The sequence below is a fragment of the Nomascus leucogenys genome, chromosome 8, assembly GCF_006542625.1.
Source record: "Nomascus leucogenys isolate Asia chromosome 8, Asia_NLE_v1, whole genome shotgun sequence".
Taxonomy (NCBI): Eukaryota; Metazoa; Chordata; class Mammalia; order Primates; family Hylobatidae; genus Nomascus; species Nomascus leucogenys.
Window position 1 is genome coordinate 74,255,959 of NC_044388.1, and position 16,833 is coordinate 74,272,791.

General features: G+C 36.4%; 1 protein-coding gene across 2 annotated transcripts in view; it reads right to left on the reverse strand.

The window, feature by feature from the left end:
- The window catches only part of SLC17A1 (solute carrier family 17 member 1), a 38,616-nt gene that overhangs the window by 21,200 nt on the left and 583 nt on the right, over positions 1 to 16,833 (reverse strand). Inside the window, exons 2-6 of one of the 2 annotated variants that reach the window (XM_030817405.1) lie at positions 15,884 to 15,967; positions 11,854 to 12,026; positions 4,893 to 5,126; positions 4,722 to 4,809; positions 4,279 to 4,365 (exon numbers count right to left, since the gene is read on the reverse strand). In XM_030817405.1, coding sequence (XP_030673265.1) covers positions 4,279 to 4,365; positions 4,722 to 4,809; positions 4,893 to 5,126; positions 11,854 to 12,026; positions 15,884 to 15,917 — 616 coding nt within the window. In that variant the 5' untranslated portion in view covers positions 15,918 to 15,967. Of the gene's footprint in view, positions 1 to 4,278; positions 4,366 to 4,721; positions 4,810 to 4,892; positions 5,127 to 11,853; positions 12,027 to 15,883; positions 15,968 to 16,833 lie in introns of those variants that run through there. The other variant, XM_030817406.1, reaches the window with a different exon arrangement.

The following is a 16,833-nucleotide window of genomic DNA, read 5'->3' on the forward strand; positions in this document are numbered from 1 at the left end:
CCTGAGGTCAGGAGTTCGTGACCAGCCTGGTCAACATGGTGAAGTCCCGTCTCTTCTAAAAATACAAAAAAATTAGCTGGGCGTAATGATGTGCCCCTGTAATCCCAGCTGTTCAGGGGGTTGAGGCAGGAGAATCGCTTAAATCCAGGAGGCTGAGGTTGCAGTGAGCTGAGATACTGCCATTGCACTCCAGGCTGGGTGACAAAAGCAAAACTCAGTCTCACAAAAAAAAAAAAAAAAAGGAATATCTAAGAACTGTAGGACAATTACAAAAGCTGTAATATACATGTAATAAAAAAAATACCACAAGGTGTAATATACACGTAAAGAAACATACCGGAAGAAAGAAAGAAAGAAACAGAGAAAGAGAGAAAGAGAAAAAAAAGAAGAAAGAGAAAGAAAGGAAGAAAGAAAAAGCAAGGAAGGGAGGGAGGTAGCAAGGGAGGGAGGGAGGAAGGGAGGGAGGGAGGGAGGGAGGGACGGAGGGGAAAGAAAAAATATTTAAAGCAATAATTACTGAGAATTTCTTAAAATTAATAATAAACCTCAAACCACAGATATAGGAAGCCCAGAGAATGCCAAGAAAAATAAATTAAAAAAAAAGTTACAACCTGACACGTTGTAACCAAATGCCCCCAGTTTTTAAAGAAAAAGGGAATGAATTACTATTTTTTTCTGAGACGAATTACTATTTTTTTAAATTTTCTCTTCTTTTCCCCTTTCCCCTTTTCCTCTTGCTTCTCATTTCCAGCTTAGCCCTTCAGAAATGCAAATATAACGTTTCAACTCCTCCCCTCACCAGACATTCGCTATAGGAAAAATTCTCCTAACTACATGCTTCAAGACATAACTCTCCTCCAGAGCTGACAGTCAATTTGCAGACCAAATTGCCAGGGAACTTTCATCTCTAGGGCATGGCCTCAGAACTCCCACTCTCCAGGAGTGGCCTTGGAACTTTCTTCCACCAGGAGGGCATATTGAAAACATGCCCTTTTTGATCACTTTTTCAACCTACTTCTGTCCATGAAAGTGCTACCTCAACTGTGCAGTAGATAACTGCCTGGTAGCAAGGGGACCCCTGCCCTTGCTCATTTCCTCCCCTACCATATGAAAATGCTCACTTTTTTTTTGCCACTTCAGCTCCAAAGGTGAAACGGCACATTTAAAAGCAAGAAATTTTGTGTCCCTTCCCCAAGCTATCTTTGGAATAAATCCACTTTTCTTGTACCAGACCCCACTCTTGTTAATTGGACTCTACATGTGGTAAGCAACTAACTTGATTTTCGGTTACAATATAATATTCAACTTCAGTAAATCAAAGACAATTTTGAAAGAAGCCAAAGGGAAAAAAATGACCTGAAGAGTCATGTTTAAATTTAGAATTCTGAACACAAATCTCTGGCGACTAGTCTGAAGCTTGACCTATTCTTACCCAGATCCATTCCCACCTCACTAGGTACTTCGAATGGATATATGTGGAAACCCTTGCCTTCCCCATTGTGCACCATTCATATCTTCTGAAAATAGTGCCTCCTACCTCCCTTGGTCACTCCCCAGTTCAATGGATATTGGGAAGAGCCCTGCTGGTCTTTTCCAATATAACCAATAGCCTTGGTTCTATTTAAGCAAGACATTCCAGGCATAATGATTAGAAGCAGAGCCATGGGCTCTACTGAGCCTACTGTCTTGGCACCTGCCCTATGAAGAGAGCCTAGCTAGAGAGGGGCTAGAATGGGCTCTCCACAGTGTGGAATCTAGGGCAAGGGCCCTCTGGCCTGGGCCTCAGGGCAGCGGTGACAGAAGCCATAAGTGATCTTGGCAACAGCTGTGTTTGATGGCACAGATACTAGTCAGATGTGAGTTAAGGAGAGCATGAGATGCTAGGAAGTGTAGGCAATGGGTACAGACAGATTATGCAATGATTTCAGTGGTCAAAGGGAGGTTACTTGAGATAGAAGACAGGAAAAGGGAATCATTTTAGAGATTTGAGAAGAGTTAAGAAGTCTGAAATAGTCTTTAGGAGACAAATATAGCAGGATGGCCACGCCCTTTTTTTTTTTTTTTTTTTTTTTTTTTTTGAGACGGGGTTTCACTCTTGTTGCCCAGGCTGGAGTGCAATGGCACAATCTCGGCTCACTGCAAACTCTGCCTCCCGGATTCAAGTGATTCTTCTGCCTCAGCCTCCTGAGTAGCTGGGATTACAGGCACGCACAGCCACGCCTAGCTAATTTTTTGTATTTTTAGTAGAGATGGGGTTTCACCATGTTGGCCAGGCTGGTCCCAAACTCCTGACCTTAGGTGATCCACCCACCTCAGCATCCCAAAGTGCTGGGATTACAGGCTTGAGCCACTGCGCCCAGCTGGCCAGGCCATTTTAAGTGCAAATGTAAGTCTGTGACTCAATTTACTCTATTTGGTAATCTCCAGCAATTATCAGCTGCTTAAATACAATTATTGTCTTATTCTTTAAAACAGTATCTATTCAGGTTTGTTCAACTTTATTGGCAAGAATATTCAAATGGAATTTTAAAACAATCTTGGTTTTAGTTTTCCCTCTGCCACTAACAGACAGGTCATTTGACATACGTGGATATCACATAATTTCTAGTAAAAGGGTTGTGGGACGCAGACACCTAAATTCCTAAACAGCTGTCATCTAATCCCTTTTCCACAATTCTTAGTGATAAGGAAAAAATATGTGAGGGACTTCACAGTAAAGCTATTATCATAGTACAATGTGTAGTTGTGTAACACCTTCGTTTGAGTTTCATGAAGCCACCCATGATAACTGTAAGTGGCGTACATTGCTGTACATGAACTTATCATAGAAATACAACATAAATATTAGATGTCATTCAACCCTTGATCAGCAGTGTTGGGCAGCATTAGTTATTCAGAAGTTTTCCTTATATGGAGCTGAAACCTCACCCCTGCTCCCCCGCTCCCCCGTAATTTCTGCATATTTGAGTTAGTTTTGTAATTCAAAACAGGTCTGCATTTTATTTATATGACAGTCCTACAAGGTATGTTCTCTCAAGTTTTCTCTTCTTCAGGCTAGACATTTTCAGTTTTTTCAGCCCCTTTCCTGATAAGGGGCTTATGTTCCATCACTATACTGACCATTGTCTACTACTGAAGACTAACACAGTCATTAACAGCAATGGAATTTTGAGGATGGAAGATGTGTTTTCAGATTATGCCTCTGCCATCTGCTCACTGTATGTATTGGATGTCTTCTGTTTGTCCCCCTAGATGTACTCTTCATCCTTCTTCACCTTGCTTTGGCTACAGTTGGCTGATTTGAATGAACATCAGTAGGCCCCCATGTCCCCTGCTTCCACCTGGATTTGGCCAACAGAAATTCCAGGCGGAGATGAGAGAGAGAGAATTGAGTGAGATCAAGATGTCTTTTCAAACCCTGGTTAGCTCTGTCTTATGATTACCTGAATCTATGTGTCCTTTTATGAAAAATCATGAGTTCTTTTAAGGCATCCTGCTCTATAGGGCTCTCCTAATGGATTCTGATAACTACTTCCTTGCTTGATGCCTTTGGACCTGGGGATGCTAGATGTTCTGAGCTCCTGTATCGCTAGCCCCAGGTAACTGGACTATTCCTAGGATTCCACCGCATCTCATACCTACCTTTTTAAGTGATCATTTTGTAAATAAATTCTTCCAACTTTGCCTTAAGTATATGACTTTGATCAAGTTACCTAAGCCTTTTGAAGTTTCCTCACATATCAAATGGGTATAATAGAACCGATCCACATTTTCTTATTCACAAACCTAAAACCAAGATCAGAGAGCCAAAAGTGATTTTATCACTTATTTGTAAACCTTATTTCTTTATAGTCCTTTTTGTGTGTTCTAGTTTGCACAGATTTCATCTTTTACTGTAGAAATTAATGTGTTTGATTATGTGGTAGTGCTCCACATCATGCTTTGAATGTTAGGTATAAAAAGTAATATATTTCTGAAATCCGTAAACTTATTTATTCTGATCATCCTTTTCCTGGAGAGTTTCATATAAAAGCATAAGCATCTATATCGCCTACATTATAGAATTATAAAAGTTATGTACAAAAATACATGTATAGTTCTAAGCATAATACCTTGCTTGTGATAGGAACTTAATGAGTATTGACTTCTCTTTCACTCAGTGGAGTTCATGATTTTTAATATTAACTTTATATGAATTATTACATTATATTGGGTTTTAATGTTTAAATTTTTCTTAGATTCTGAATAATAACTAGGATTTTACAGAAAGAGACTCACCAAAAATATAGAAGACCATGGGCCAGCCCAGAGATTCACAGATAACTCCAGTCACAAGTAAGACAATAAAGGGTCCCAGCAAAAACCCTAATCAGTAGGTACAAAGAACAGCCCTAATTAATGCAGGCATCTGAAAGTAGAGATAATGTAGCCTCACTGTAGCAATGAACAATTTCCTGTGAAATAAATTTGTGTATCCTAACACAAATATCAGAAGAAAATAATAAAAATATTTTCTTTTCTCTCTTTTTCTCTGTTGTTTGAGATAAGGATGCCTCTTCTCCATTCTATACAATTCTCTCATCTTCATAGCAAGAATTCTGAAATAGATGACTTCCAAAGTCCTTGACCTTTCAAAACACACATTTCTTAAGGCTCTAGGGAAGAATGTAATACAATGAGATGAATATAGGATTCAAACATTCTAGGCTCTAACTCTTTACCTGATGTACTCATAGAAGTAAGTCGGCCTCGTTCCAGGGGAGGAGCCCATTTGACATATATTTCAAACTGGGCTGTTCCAATTATCCCCTGAAATGAGAAAGGTTTGACATTTAATCTCTAATACTTCCTGTGAATTTAAACTCTGTTCAGTTTTAGCATTATTTTAATACCTGGGCTGCTCCCTGAACTGCTCGACATACAATGACCCAAGCTGCTCCAATTCCAGCTGCTGGTGGGATGAGCAGGCTTAACACAGAGCTGAGGCATAATGCAAAGCCAATCATTTTCTTTGTAGAATATATTCCAGAGAAGTATCCAACAGGAACTTGGATGATGATGACACCATAGAAGGTGGAACTCAAGATGATTCCCTGGATATCTGGGCTCCAATTATACACAGGGTTCTAAAAGACAAGGGGGGACAAGTTGAATCACTCTGCATATCAGAAATTTACTGTGACATTTAGGGATTCAGGGAAACTGTTCTGGTTCACTTCGTGTAAAGTAGTTCCCCTCTTACTAGTATTCTTTATCACAGGACCTTCTTTATTCTTTTATCACACCATTTTCTGTACATATTTACATTTTATCATTGGAGTACTGTAAAGTCCTCATAGCCAAGGACACCATCTGTACCTCCCTCCAGTACCTTTCACAGCATAGACATTTAATGCTTGTTTCTTGAATGTTGCTAAACTGCATGTAAACTCCTCCTGCGTAGCATACATACATTTAAATAGTTAATTTCCTGCACTTCATAGTACTACTTATACTGCAGTTGTGAATTTCCTCTTCCCTGTTGGCTTTCTCTAACACTTCCATTAATTTAAGCTGATTTGCAAAACCACTTTTCCCCATATACATGTTGCTCCCAGAGAGCAAAGTCGTGATAGAGAGAAGAGATAAAACCATGAAGAGTTCTCAGCCTGAGCTGTGAAAACAACTGCAAGGAACAATAAAAAGAAAAAGGCCATTTTTCTTCTTTCACTTGGCTCTGATGTGGCATATCTTTTCCAGAAATGTATTTGTTAGTCCATTCCTAGGTTAGAGGGCCTTCTATTGTTTCTTTTTACATTATTAAAGAATGACGGCCGGGCGCAGTGGCTCACGCCTGTAATCCCAGCACTTTGGGAGGCCGAGGTGAGCTGATCACGAGGTCAGGAGATCGAGACCATCCTGGCTAACACACTGAAACCCCGTCTCTACTAAAAAACCCCATCTCTACTAAAAAACCCCATCTCTACTAAAAATACAAAAAATTAGCCGGGAGTGGTTGCAGGCCCTGTAGTCCCAGCTACTCGGGAGGCTGAGGCAGGAGAATGGCGTGAACCTGGGAGGCGGAGCTTGCAGTGAGCCAAGATTCGGCCACTGCACTCCAGCCTGGGCGACAGAGCGAGACTCTGTATCAAAAAAAAAAAAGAATGATAAAAAAAATCCTAATATTGAATTTATCGTTGAGACTATGAGGGAGGAGGTTGCACAAGTTTTTGGACCCACTTAACAGGAAGAAATCTTAATGGTAGTAGAGGAGGGCAGGATAAAGTTTATTTGGAAGTGTCTATGATAGTGGCATTTTCTAAACTTTCTCTGTTACTGGCATAATTAGGAGGAACATATTAAACCAAGAAGAGTTTCCTGAGTAAACAGTGACTGTGCTGATGTGTTGAATATTAAATAAAATAGGTAGGAATCCATATGTTTGTTATCATCACTATTATCCCTCGATTCCTCTTTTTTTCTCTCCTTTTCAAGTCACTGTCACCCTATAGCTGTGGCCTCTAGAGTGTAATATTTCTCTTGGATGGAAAAGGACTTCCAGGGAAAAATCTGGTAGGAGTGACTCTCTGAGAATACCAAGTAATAACCAGTGAGGCACATCCGTATAGTAGCCTGGGTGCCAGGGAAGTTCCAGATCTTTTCCACTGAGGGGAAGGAGGCTACACAGAAGATGAAGCAGAATGCTCGGCCAGGTTTTTCGTTTTGTTTTTCTTGTTTTTAATCACAGGAAGCACCAAGGAAGTCAATACTCACCCTTACCCATATCAGGTGGGCCAGCAGGCATTTGTTCAACTCTCCCTATGCATGTGAACAGACCACTCAAAATCTTGGATAATTTTTCTTATGGCTTAAAGCTATCACTCTCCACAGCAGAATGTAGAAAATAAAAAAAGTTCACCAGAATTGGTTTAAATCCCCTGAGCTCAGACTGAAACTACTCACACCAGAAAGATAAATCCTCAGTTTATATTTTTCTATTCAGTGCATTAACTAGTTGCCATTGAACAAAGTACTCCACATATAAATGTATAAATGACTCTATGTAAATCTTAGAAATAAATATATATACATTTATATGGGTCATATAAATGAATAAGAAATATATGATACCTCAATAAGGAAAATGTATCCAGGGTATCAATAGATAATTTATAAGAGAACAAAATGGAAATGATCAATAAACATAGGTCACAGAAATATACAAATGTGTCATCCCGTTAGTAATAAAAGAATATATACTTGCAAGTTATGGTAGAACTTCTAACAGGTTGGTACACTTTAAAAAGAATAATGACACAATCTCCGTGACTTTGATGGAAGAGGGAAGACTGACTACAGAATATTCCTCATCTACCTTCTTTCTCATCTCCTTTTCTATAATCAGTGTTTCTTACTGCGGTAAAATATCTGTCTGTTCTTCCTTGTTTTTCTTGTTATTTCGTCTTTTTTTCTAAAATGTTCTTTCTGACTTTTTCATAATCCTTTCCTGTCAATTTCCTTCTTTCATTCATCTGCTCTCCAAGCAAAGCCTCTTGTGGTCTGGCCATGTCTACTTTGAGTTCTTGTAGATACTGCCCCATGGTGTTCCTTCCATAGCTATTATTGCTTTACTAATTTTTAGGTTATTTTGTAATGTTAGACTACAATTTAGATCTGCTTTGTGGAATAATTTTCTGGTGTGTTTTTCTATTTAGAATAATTATGTATTCTATTTCTTCATTTTTAAATGTAGTACCTTATGTAGCAGTAAACTGAATTGTGACAGGAAATTTCATGGGAAGGCAAAAGGTTTCATGGGGTGGTGGGCTGATGCATGTGCTAGAGAAATCTTTCAAGCTCTGTAGCTCAAGAGCTCCCTCCTCTTTTAGAGCCATAGTGAAGACTCTAAAATACAACTCCCGTGAGTAGCCATTTCTCTAGAATATGAGGTTCTCAGTATTTAAACCAAAGCACTGGAATATCATAAATATTTAAGAATATAACTCAAAACACTTTATATAAAATAGATTTTATACAAAATAGATTTTATACAGAACAGATTTATGTAAAATAGATAATTGACACAATAAACTGTATCTATATATATACTTGTGAAGCTATCACCACAATTAAGACAGTGAACATATTCTTTATCTCTAAAAACTTTCTATTTTTTTTTTGTAATTCCTCCCTCCTGCCCTCCCCCACCACTGATCTGCTGCCTGTCACTGTAACTTAGTTTTCATTTTCTAGAAGTTTTATATTAAGGGAATCCTATGGTATGTAATCTTTTTTATTGTCTAGCTTATTTCACTTGGCATAATTATCTTCAGTTTTATCTATGTTTTTTTTTGTGTCAGTAGTTCATTCCATTATACTGCTAAGTAGTACTCCATTTTATGGATGTGCCATAGTTTGTTCATTCATTCACCTACTAATGGACATTTAGGTTATTTCCAGCTTTTTGGCTATCAGAAATAAAGCTAGACAAAAATGTTTATAGAACATTTATGTACAAGTCTCTGAATGGACATATGCTTTTATTTCTCTTCAGTAAATAACTAGCAGTGGAATGGCTGTCTCATATGGTAGGCATATGCTTAATTTTTTATGAAATGACAAAGTATATTCCAAAGTGGTTGTACCACATTGCATTCTCACCAGGACTGTAGGAGAATTCTGGTTCCTCCACATTCCTGCACACACTTTGTATTTGCAATCATTACAATTTTAGCCATTTGAATCAGTGTGCAGTAATTTGTCTTTGTAGTTGATGTTTGTCTCCAATGTCAAATGATATAGAGCATCTTTTCATGTGAGTATTTTTCCTCTGTGTATCTCCTTTGGTGAAATAGCTGTTCACATCTTTTTTCCATTTTTTGTATTGGGTTGTGTTTTTTAATTGAGTGTTGATAGAAGTTCTTTATAAGATATGATTAGCAAACGTGTGCCCCTGTCGCTGGCTTGTTTTTTCATTATCTTAACAGTATTTTAAATTCTGATGAAGTCCAGTTTTATGTTTGTTCTTTTGCATATCTTGAAAAATCAGTTGTTCATATGTGTGTCAGTCTCTCTATTACATCTCATTGATCTATTTTCTGTCTTTACACTAATTCTACACTGTCTTTATTACTATAACTCTGTGTAGGTCTTAAAATTAGCAGTAGGTAGTGTTACACCTCCAACTACTAATTTTCAATGAACATTCAGAGGCAATTCAGTGGAGAAAGAAAAGTTTTCTCAGCAAACTGGGCTGAAAAAAATTGTATATCCATATGTAAAAAAAAGATCTTTAATGCAACATATACAAAAAGTAATTCAAAATGAATCATAGATTTAACAGTAAAATGAAAAATTATAAAACTTCTAAAACATAGAACATTTTTTTTGAGGCTGGGTGCGGTGGCTCACGCCTGTAATCCCAGCACTTTGGGAGGCTGAGGCGGGTGGATCACAAGGTCAGGAGATCGAGACCATCCTGGCTAACATGGTGAAACCCCGTCTCTACTAAAAATACAAAAAACTAGCTGGGCGTGGTGGTGGGAACCTGTAGTCCCAGCTACTCAGGAGGCTGAGGCAGGAGAATGGTGTGAACCCAGGAAGCGGAGCTTGCAGTGAGCCGAGATTATGCCACTGCACTCCAGCCTGGGGGACAGAGTGAGACTCCGTCTCAAAAAAAAAAAAAAAAAAAAAAAAAAAATTTTGATCTTGGGTTATGCAAAGATTTCTTATATGCAACAACAAAAGCACAACCCACAAAAAAATGTTAAAAGAAGTTCTTCAGGTAGAAGAAAAGTGATATAGCTAAAAAATGTGGATCTACATTTAAGTAAGACCATTAGAAAAGAATAAATGAAAGTGGAAAATATTTTATTTTTGAATTGATCTAAAAGATAACTTTTTGCTGAAGGAATCTTTTGAGTGTTTATAACATATAGATACATAAAATGAATAACAGTAGTCACAGAGATGGGATAGAGGAATTGGAAATATTCTGTTACAAGATGCCTTCATGATACATGAAATAGTATAGTGTTATTTGGAGGTAGATTTATATTATTACAAATGTATATTATAAAACCTATGGAAGCTATTAAAACAGTTTTTTTCAAATATAAATGAAATATCAAGAGAGGAGATAAAATTCAATCATATAAAATGCTCAGTCAAACCCAGAGAAGGAAAAATGTGAATGAAAAAAAAAATTAACAAAGAACAGATTTAACAAATAAAAAACAGTTACCAAGTGTGTATTTTTCTATTCTTCCTTTCAGTTCTCACAGTTTTTGCCTCCTATATTTTGCTGCTCTGTTTTTAGGGATACACATGTTTAGAATCATTTGTTTTTGGAGAATTCACTCTTTTTATCATTGGGTAATGCCCTCTTTATCTCTGGTTATCTTCATTGCTATAAACTCTGCTTTGTCTAAAACTAATATAGCTACTTCAGTTTTCTTTTGATTTGTGTTTTCATGGTTGCATAGTTTACATCTTTCTTCATCCCTTTACTTCTAACTTATCTGAGTCTTTATATTTTAACAGGATTTCTTGTAGATAGAATATTTGAGGATCTTTATTTGTTATCAATTCTAACAATTTCTGTCTTTTAACTGGTGTGTTTAGAACATTCACATTTAAAGTGATTATCAATATAGTTGGATTAAAATCTACCATCTTTTAACATTTCTTTTGTGGTAAGCCTGCTGGCAGTAAATTCATACATATGGAGGGAAAATTGAAGGACAAAAATTGAAAGACAATAAAGGCTTTTTCAAATTATAGCTACAGCTTGAAATTTTAGTCTTTCAATTTTGTCAATAATTTTATTGAATACAGAATTCTAAGTTGGCAGGGGTTTTCTTTCTTTCAATACATTAAAAAGTTCACTTTTCTCTCCTTGTTTGCATGGTTTCTGATAAGAAGTCTGCTGTAATTCTTATACTTGTTCCTCTGTAGTTATTTTCTTCCTCTGGTTTTATTGAAATGTTCTTTTTGTCTTGGTTTTCTGCAATTTAAATATGGTATGCCTAGGTGGCTCTTCTTTGTTTTTCTTTTTGCTATTTATCTTGTTTGGTGTTCTCTGAGCTTCTTGGATCTGCGGTTTGATGTCATTAATTATGGAAAGTTCTCAGCCATTTTTTAAAAAAATATTTCTTGTTTCCTATTCTCTCTGGCATTCTGGTCATGCACATGTTACACCATTTGATACTGTCTACAATTTGGGAATGATCTGTTAATTTTTTAAAATTCTCTTTCTCTTTGCATTTCAACTTCGGAAGTTTCTATTGACCTATGTTCATGTTCACTAATTATTTCCTCAGTGGTGTAGAGTCTACTGATAAGCCCCTCAAAAGCATTCTTTGTTATGATTTCCTTGATTTCTAGTATTGCTTTTTAATTCTTTTTATAATTTCCATCTCTTTACTGACATTACCTATCTTGTTTTTATTTTTTCCTGCATCTACATCTTCTGGCAGATAACAACTGATTATCTTCCAGAGATGAAATTAATGAAACATTTAAATATCCTGCATGTCAAAAACTTAAAAAATGTAATGTGTCTTCACCTTCCACTTCTGATTTAAAATGCTTTCCCTTTTTTTCTCTTGTCTAAATTTCTTGATTGTAAAGAAACCCTAACTCTTGGGTTTTATTCTCTCTCACATAGAAGGATTTACACAACAAGCCCTTCAGAAATATTGAGGCATATCTTAATCATGGGACATTTTATTTAGGTCACTCCTGGCAAGGTAGATGAAGACTTGAGCTTCTTTTTCAATTATATTATCATATCAATACAATTCCATATCTACACAAATTAGTTAGCAAGACAGGCTTTTAAACATTTGACTGTGGGGAAAATTATTGATATACCTTTATATTATCCAGGAGCTTCTTTGTGGAGGTGTTGGACAAACCATGTGGATCTGTGCTATTCACCATGACTACCATTGTGAGGTTCAGGCATGCGCGCTGTGCTGTTATTATAACATTACAACAGTGCACAAGGAAAGACAATCCATAGCGAAAGGAACAGAAACCTGGAACTACAAAGTAAAACAGAAAGTCGCAATTGTTGACACAGCTGAGATAAAAACATACTTTAACTATAGGAGGGACATTCAGAAATTTGGAGCCCTAGATATTAATTTAAAATTTTATTGTACTTAATGACCTTTGATAATTATTATATAATAGGAAGATGTGAGACTAATATAATAATACCATATTCTCCTTAAAATTATAATTCAAACTAGAAATTCCAAGAAAATTAAGCCAATCTTTCAAAGACCCTTTATAAATACCCTGTGTTACTCTTGGACATAAGTACCCTTAATAACAACAAAGACATTTTCTGTCAAGAAAACTATTCCTTTTCCGACATTTTAAAAATACTCTGGTTGAAAGACTCATATATGCCCAATGCAGAGAAAAAATGGCATTTAAAAAAAAAGTAATTACTTATTGATATAAGCTAGAGTAATCAGTTGTTGTACAGCCAAACAAGTTCATTGATGGAAGAAAGTAGGGCGTCCAGAAACAGATACACATATATGGTTAACTTTTTAAAAATAAATGTACTAATGCAATTCATTGGAGGAAAGTAAAGTGTTTTTCAACAAATGGTATTTTTTTCAAGAGAAATGTAGGTATATGTCTACAAAACAACATGTACAGAAATGTTTATAGCAGCTTTATTCAAAATAGCAGAATGTTTGGAAAGAATGGACATATCATGGTATGTTAATACAATCCATATTACTCAAAAATAAAAGGAAAGAACTACTTATACACAACAATTTGGATAAATCTGGATGAATTTCAATAAAAACATGTTCAATTAAAGAAGCTAGACACCAGACAGTATATACTATAGGAATCTAGTTTTATGAAGTTCAAAAACAGGCAAAGTTAATCTATATGGCCCCCTCCATCTCCAAAATCAGCAATGGGAATCTACTTTATGTTGAATCCGTCTCACACTTTGAATCTAATTACTCTTCTCTGACCTGTACAACCAGATTTAAAGGGCTCATGTGATTAGATCTCTCCTAACTGCATAATTTCCGTATTTAAGATTAACTGATTTGGGACCATAATACATCTGCAAAACCCCTTGAAGCAGCACCTAGCTTAATGTTTGCTTAAATAACTGGGAGAAAGTGTGTATACACCAGGGGCTGGGAATCTAGAGAGGAAACCTAGAATTCTGCCTACGACAGTCCACCATCTGGCCCTTAAAGACTCATGTTCATTTCACATGCAAAATATATTCACCCATTTCAAGCTTCCCAAATTCTTCATCTTATTACATTATTAGCTCAAGTTCAAAACCTCATCAAAATCTCATAGCACAAAGTCCAAAATCTCATCATCTAAATCGGGTGTGGAAGAGGCACCTATGATTAATCCATCCTAGGGCACAATTTCTATCTGTGGGCTTGTGAAACTAAAGAGACAAGTTATATGCCCCTAACACTTTTACCACGTAATGGTGGAACAGGCGTAGGATAAAGCTCTAGACATTCCAGTTCCAAGGTGGGAAAAATAGAGGAGAAAAGGAGTCATCAATCCATAAAGGTTCTGAAGTTCAGCCAGGCCAATGTTGGATTTTTCATGAGTTCTGGAGATAATTCTTGTGGCTCACGGCTCCACCCCTGGGCTTTGGGCTGTATCCTCTGTGCTCATTGTTCCACCCAAGAATAAAACAGGGGCCAGGGAGCTTGGGTGCCATCTTGGAATTCTGTCTACCGCACATTCATAGTTAACTAAGAATTTTTTATTGCAAATAAATATTAATGTCATAAATAACTAGATTTTTTATATCTATTGAGATAACCATACAGTTTTCTTCTTTCAATTAATTTGTGTGGAGTAACATGTATACATTTTCTAACATTAAGTTACCCTTTCATTTTAAGAATAAACCTGACTTAGTGCTGGTGGTTGCTTTTTTAATGTTTTTATAAATTCTTAGATTTGTTTTGTTCTGTCAATATTTTATTTAGGATTTGGTATCTTTATAATTTTCATAAGACTTTTTTGCTTTATATATTGGAAGCTATTTTATTAGATGTATAAATATTTTATATCATCTTATTGAATTGAATTTTATATCATTTTGCAACATTCTTATAGAATCGTTTGAACTAGTAAAAGACTGTAAACAAATGAGATGTTTATAAATCAGTGACCATTTAAATAAATTATAATATATCCATCCATACCAAAGTCATTTGCAGCTATAAAAATGCTAAGGAAAATCTCTGCTGAAAATTGTGGAATACTCTTTAGATAAACTGTTAAATGAAAAAAAGCATTAGTACCCAACAAATAGTTGGCTAGTTTTCTGGACTAGCCTGAGCTTCCGTTGTTAAAAGATAAGAATATTAGATAAAATACACTTAAACCGTTTTTTAAAAAGCATGGGTGATCTAAGAGGAAAGATGAAATATTCAGGCCAAGGGCTTAGTGAAGATTGGGGCCTCAAAACATAAGTTGAGCATTGAAGTCAGATGTTTCACTGTGGACTTTTGATCTTGGGATTTTTGGCCTTCCATGATATGGGGACAACAGGAATCAAATACCAAGGTCCTAGCAATGTGATAGTATATAGTAGGAGACCCTCTCCTAAAATGCTTAGATGTCAAAGACTTACATGGTCAGTGGAAGATGAACACATTGCCCTCTTACCTTGTCAGTGGACTGCCAAGAAATTTTGTGCCATATGAACTTAAGAGCTGAATAGAAGGGGGTGAAAGAATACCCCTGAGAAATTTAACCATCAGCCAGCCCTTCCTTTGATTTTCAGCCTAAACTCATTATCTTAGGGAAGTGAATGGATCTAGAAAGCTATCAGAAACTTTGTAAATACCCCTGCAGGAGAGAAAAAAGTCTCTACATGGTAAACGGGAAGTCATTGTCACCATGTCAGAGAAGGGCTCATTGTCTTAGTCATTTAGGGATACGCTTTTGAGTTTTACTCATTTCTCTCCTCCACATTGCTCCAGGAAGTCCATGAATTTTGTCTAAACAGTTTTAAGTTAAAAAGAAGACCACAGGGGGAATTCTAAAGTGTTTGGGATTGAGTAATAGGAATACTGCATATCAAACTCATGGACAGAGTAAAATGTGCATCTGTAAATATATTTATCAAAAAAGAAAGAATTTAAACACTTGGAAACTGAACAAAGGAACAAACCCAAAGAGTTTAAAAGGAAATGAATGCATAAGGGCAGAAATAAATGATATATAGAAAATATATATATATATATAAACTTTGAATGCAGATTAAACGGACAACTTAAACAATCAAAATAATTAAGTATCAACGTTGATACAAGAAGAAATAAATAATTTAATATACAGTAACTTTTACATAAGTTGAAAAAGTATACAATCTATTGCTCATCTCCTTTTCTGGGATTTTGTCCCCTGTGACACTGACACAACGCTAAGCCAATAGCAGTAATCCTTTATTGTCGTTACGCTACCCTGCCTAAAATAAACAGCTTCTCTCAAAAAATATTCAGTACACATTCTGCTGTTGATGTCCAAGAATGCAGGGCCTCAAGAACATTCACCCTGCCTTACTTCCTCTTACAGATCTATCCTTGAAGATGGAACCAAAATAGCTCAGTTTTTTTCTGATATTTTCCACTAAATGATAAACTGACAAGCGTGCAAAAATGAAAATAAAGTGTGAGCCATCAGAGTACGTAGAATCTTTTTATTTAGGGCTTTTCTGGTGGAAAACTATAGTAGGACTGGTTTCTTCTACTTTCTTTTCTGAACATTTTTAAGACCCCATACGTATTTCACAAAAATATTCTTCCACATGGAATCTGTGATGTAATATTTAAGAAAGAGAAAGCCTGTTTAATAGAACAGAATAAAGTGCTACCTTTTTTGGGAGGCAACCGGTTATCCATTTGCATACACGGCTGAAGTTGCTTCTCTTCTTGCTGAAGGGTTTGGCCTCCACCCACTGTGAGTGCAAAACATGTTGATGTCAGCATAATGTAGAGAGGCAACTGACCAAACACTACCCAGTACTCCTCTCTGATTTAAAACTGCTTCCAAGGATAACTTGCTCCATCACAGCAGTGCCCATTCACCTCCATTATGTGCTTCCCTTGATATTTATTTTACTTTTGTGATTGTTTTGGTTGATTAAAAATATATGGAAGACCTGAAAACTACAGAGAACAAACAAATAACCCTGCCAATCCAGAATTCTAAATCCATGATAATATTCCTCCAAAGTGAGAAATGGAAAGAATTCATTGCCAGTAGACCTGCCCTATAAGGAACACTAAAAGAAGCCTTTCAGGCAGAAGGAGATTGCTATAGGTCAGAAACTTGGCAGTACGAAAAGAAAGGAAGAATGTCAGAAAAGGAGTAAGCAAAGGTAAAACAAATTCCTTTTTCCCCCCTATATCTTAATAGAGCTGGAAGATACTGTCTGCTTATTGATAAGACCAACTCAAGCAGAGGCTAATCATTCGTTATACTTCCACATGCCCCTGTCCATATCTTCAGTTTCCGTGGATAGAGCAGCCACTGCTGCAAAGTTTTATGGCAAGAAGCTCAGTGGATGAGTCAGAATGGAGCGGTCTCCTAACAGGCAACCCCTTACCATCAGAATTCAGCACCAGTATGTGCTGGTCAGCTTAGACCTCAGGATTTTACCATTTCAGATTATATGATACCTAGTGCCCCACAGATACCAAAGTCCTGAGACTGGATTTGCAAAATATTTTTGAATAAGCAATTTGTCAACCATCATTATCACACATTGCAACCTCTTCTGGGGCTGCTGTTTATTTCAATACATATATACATGCACACCAA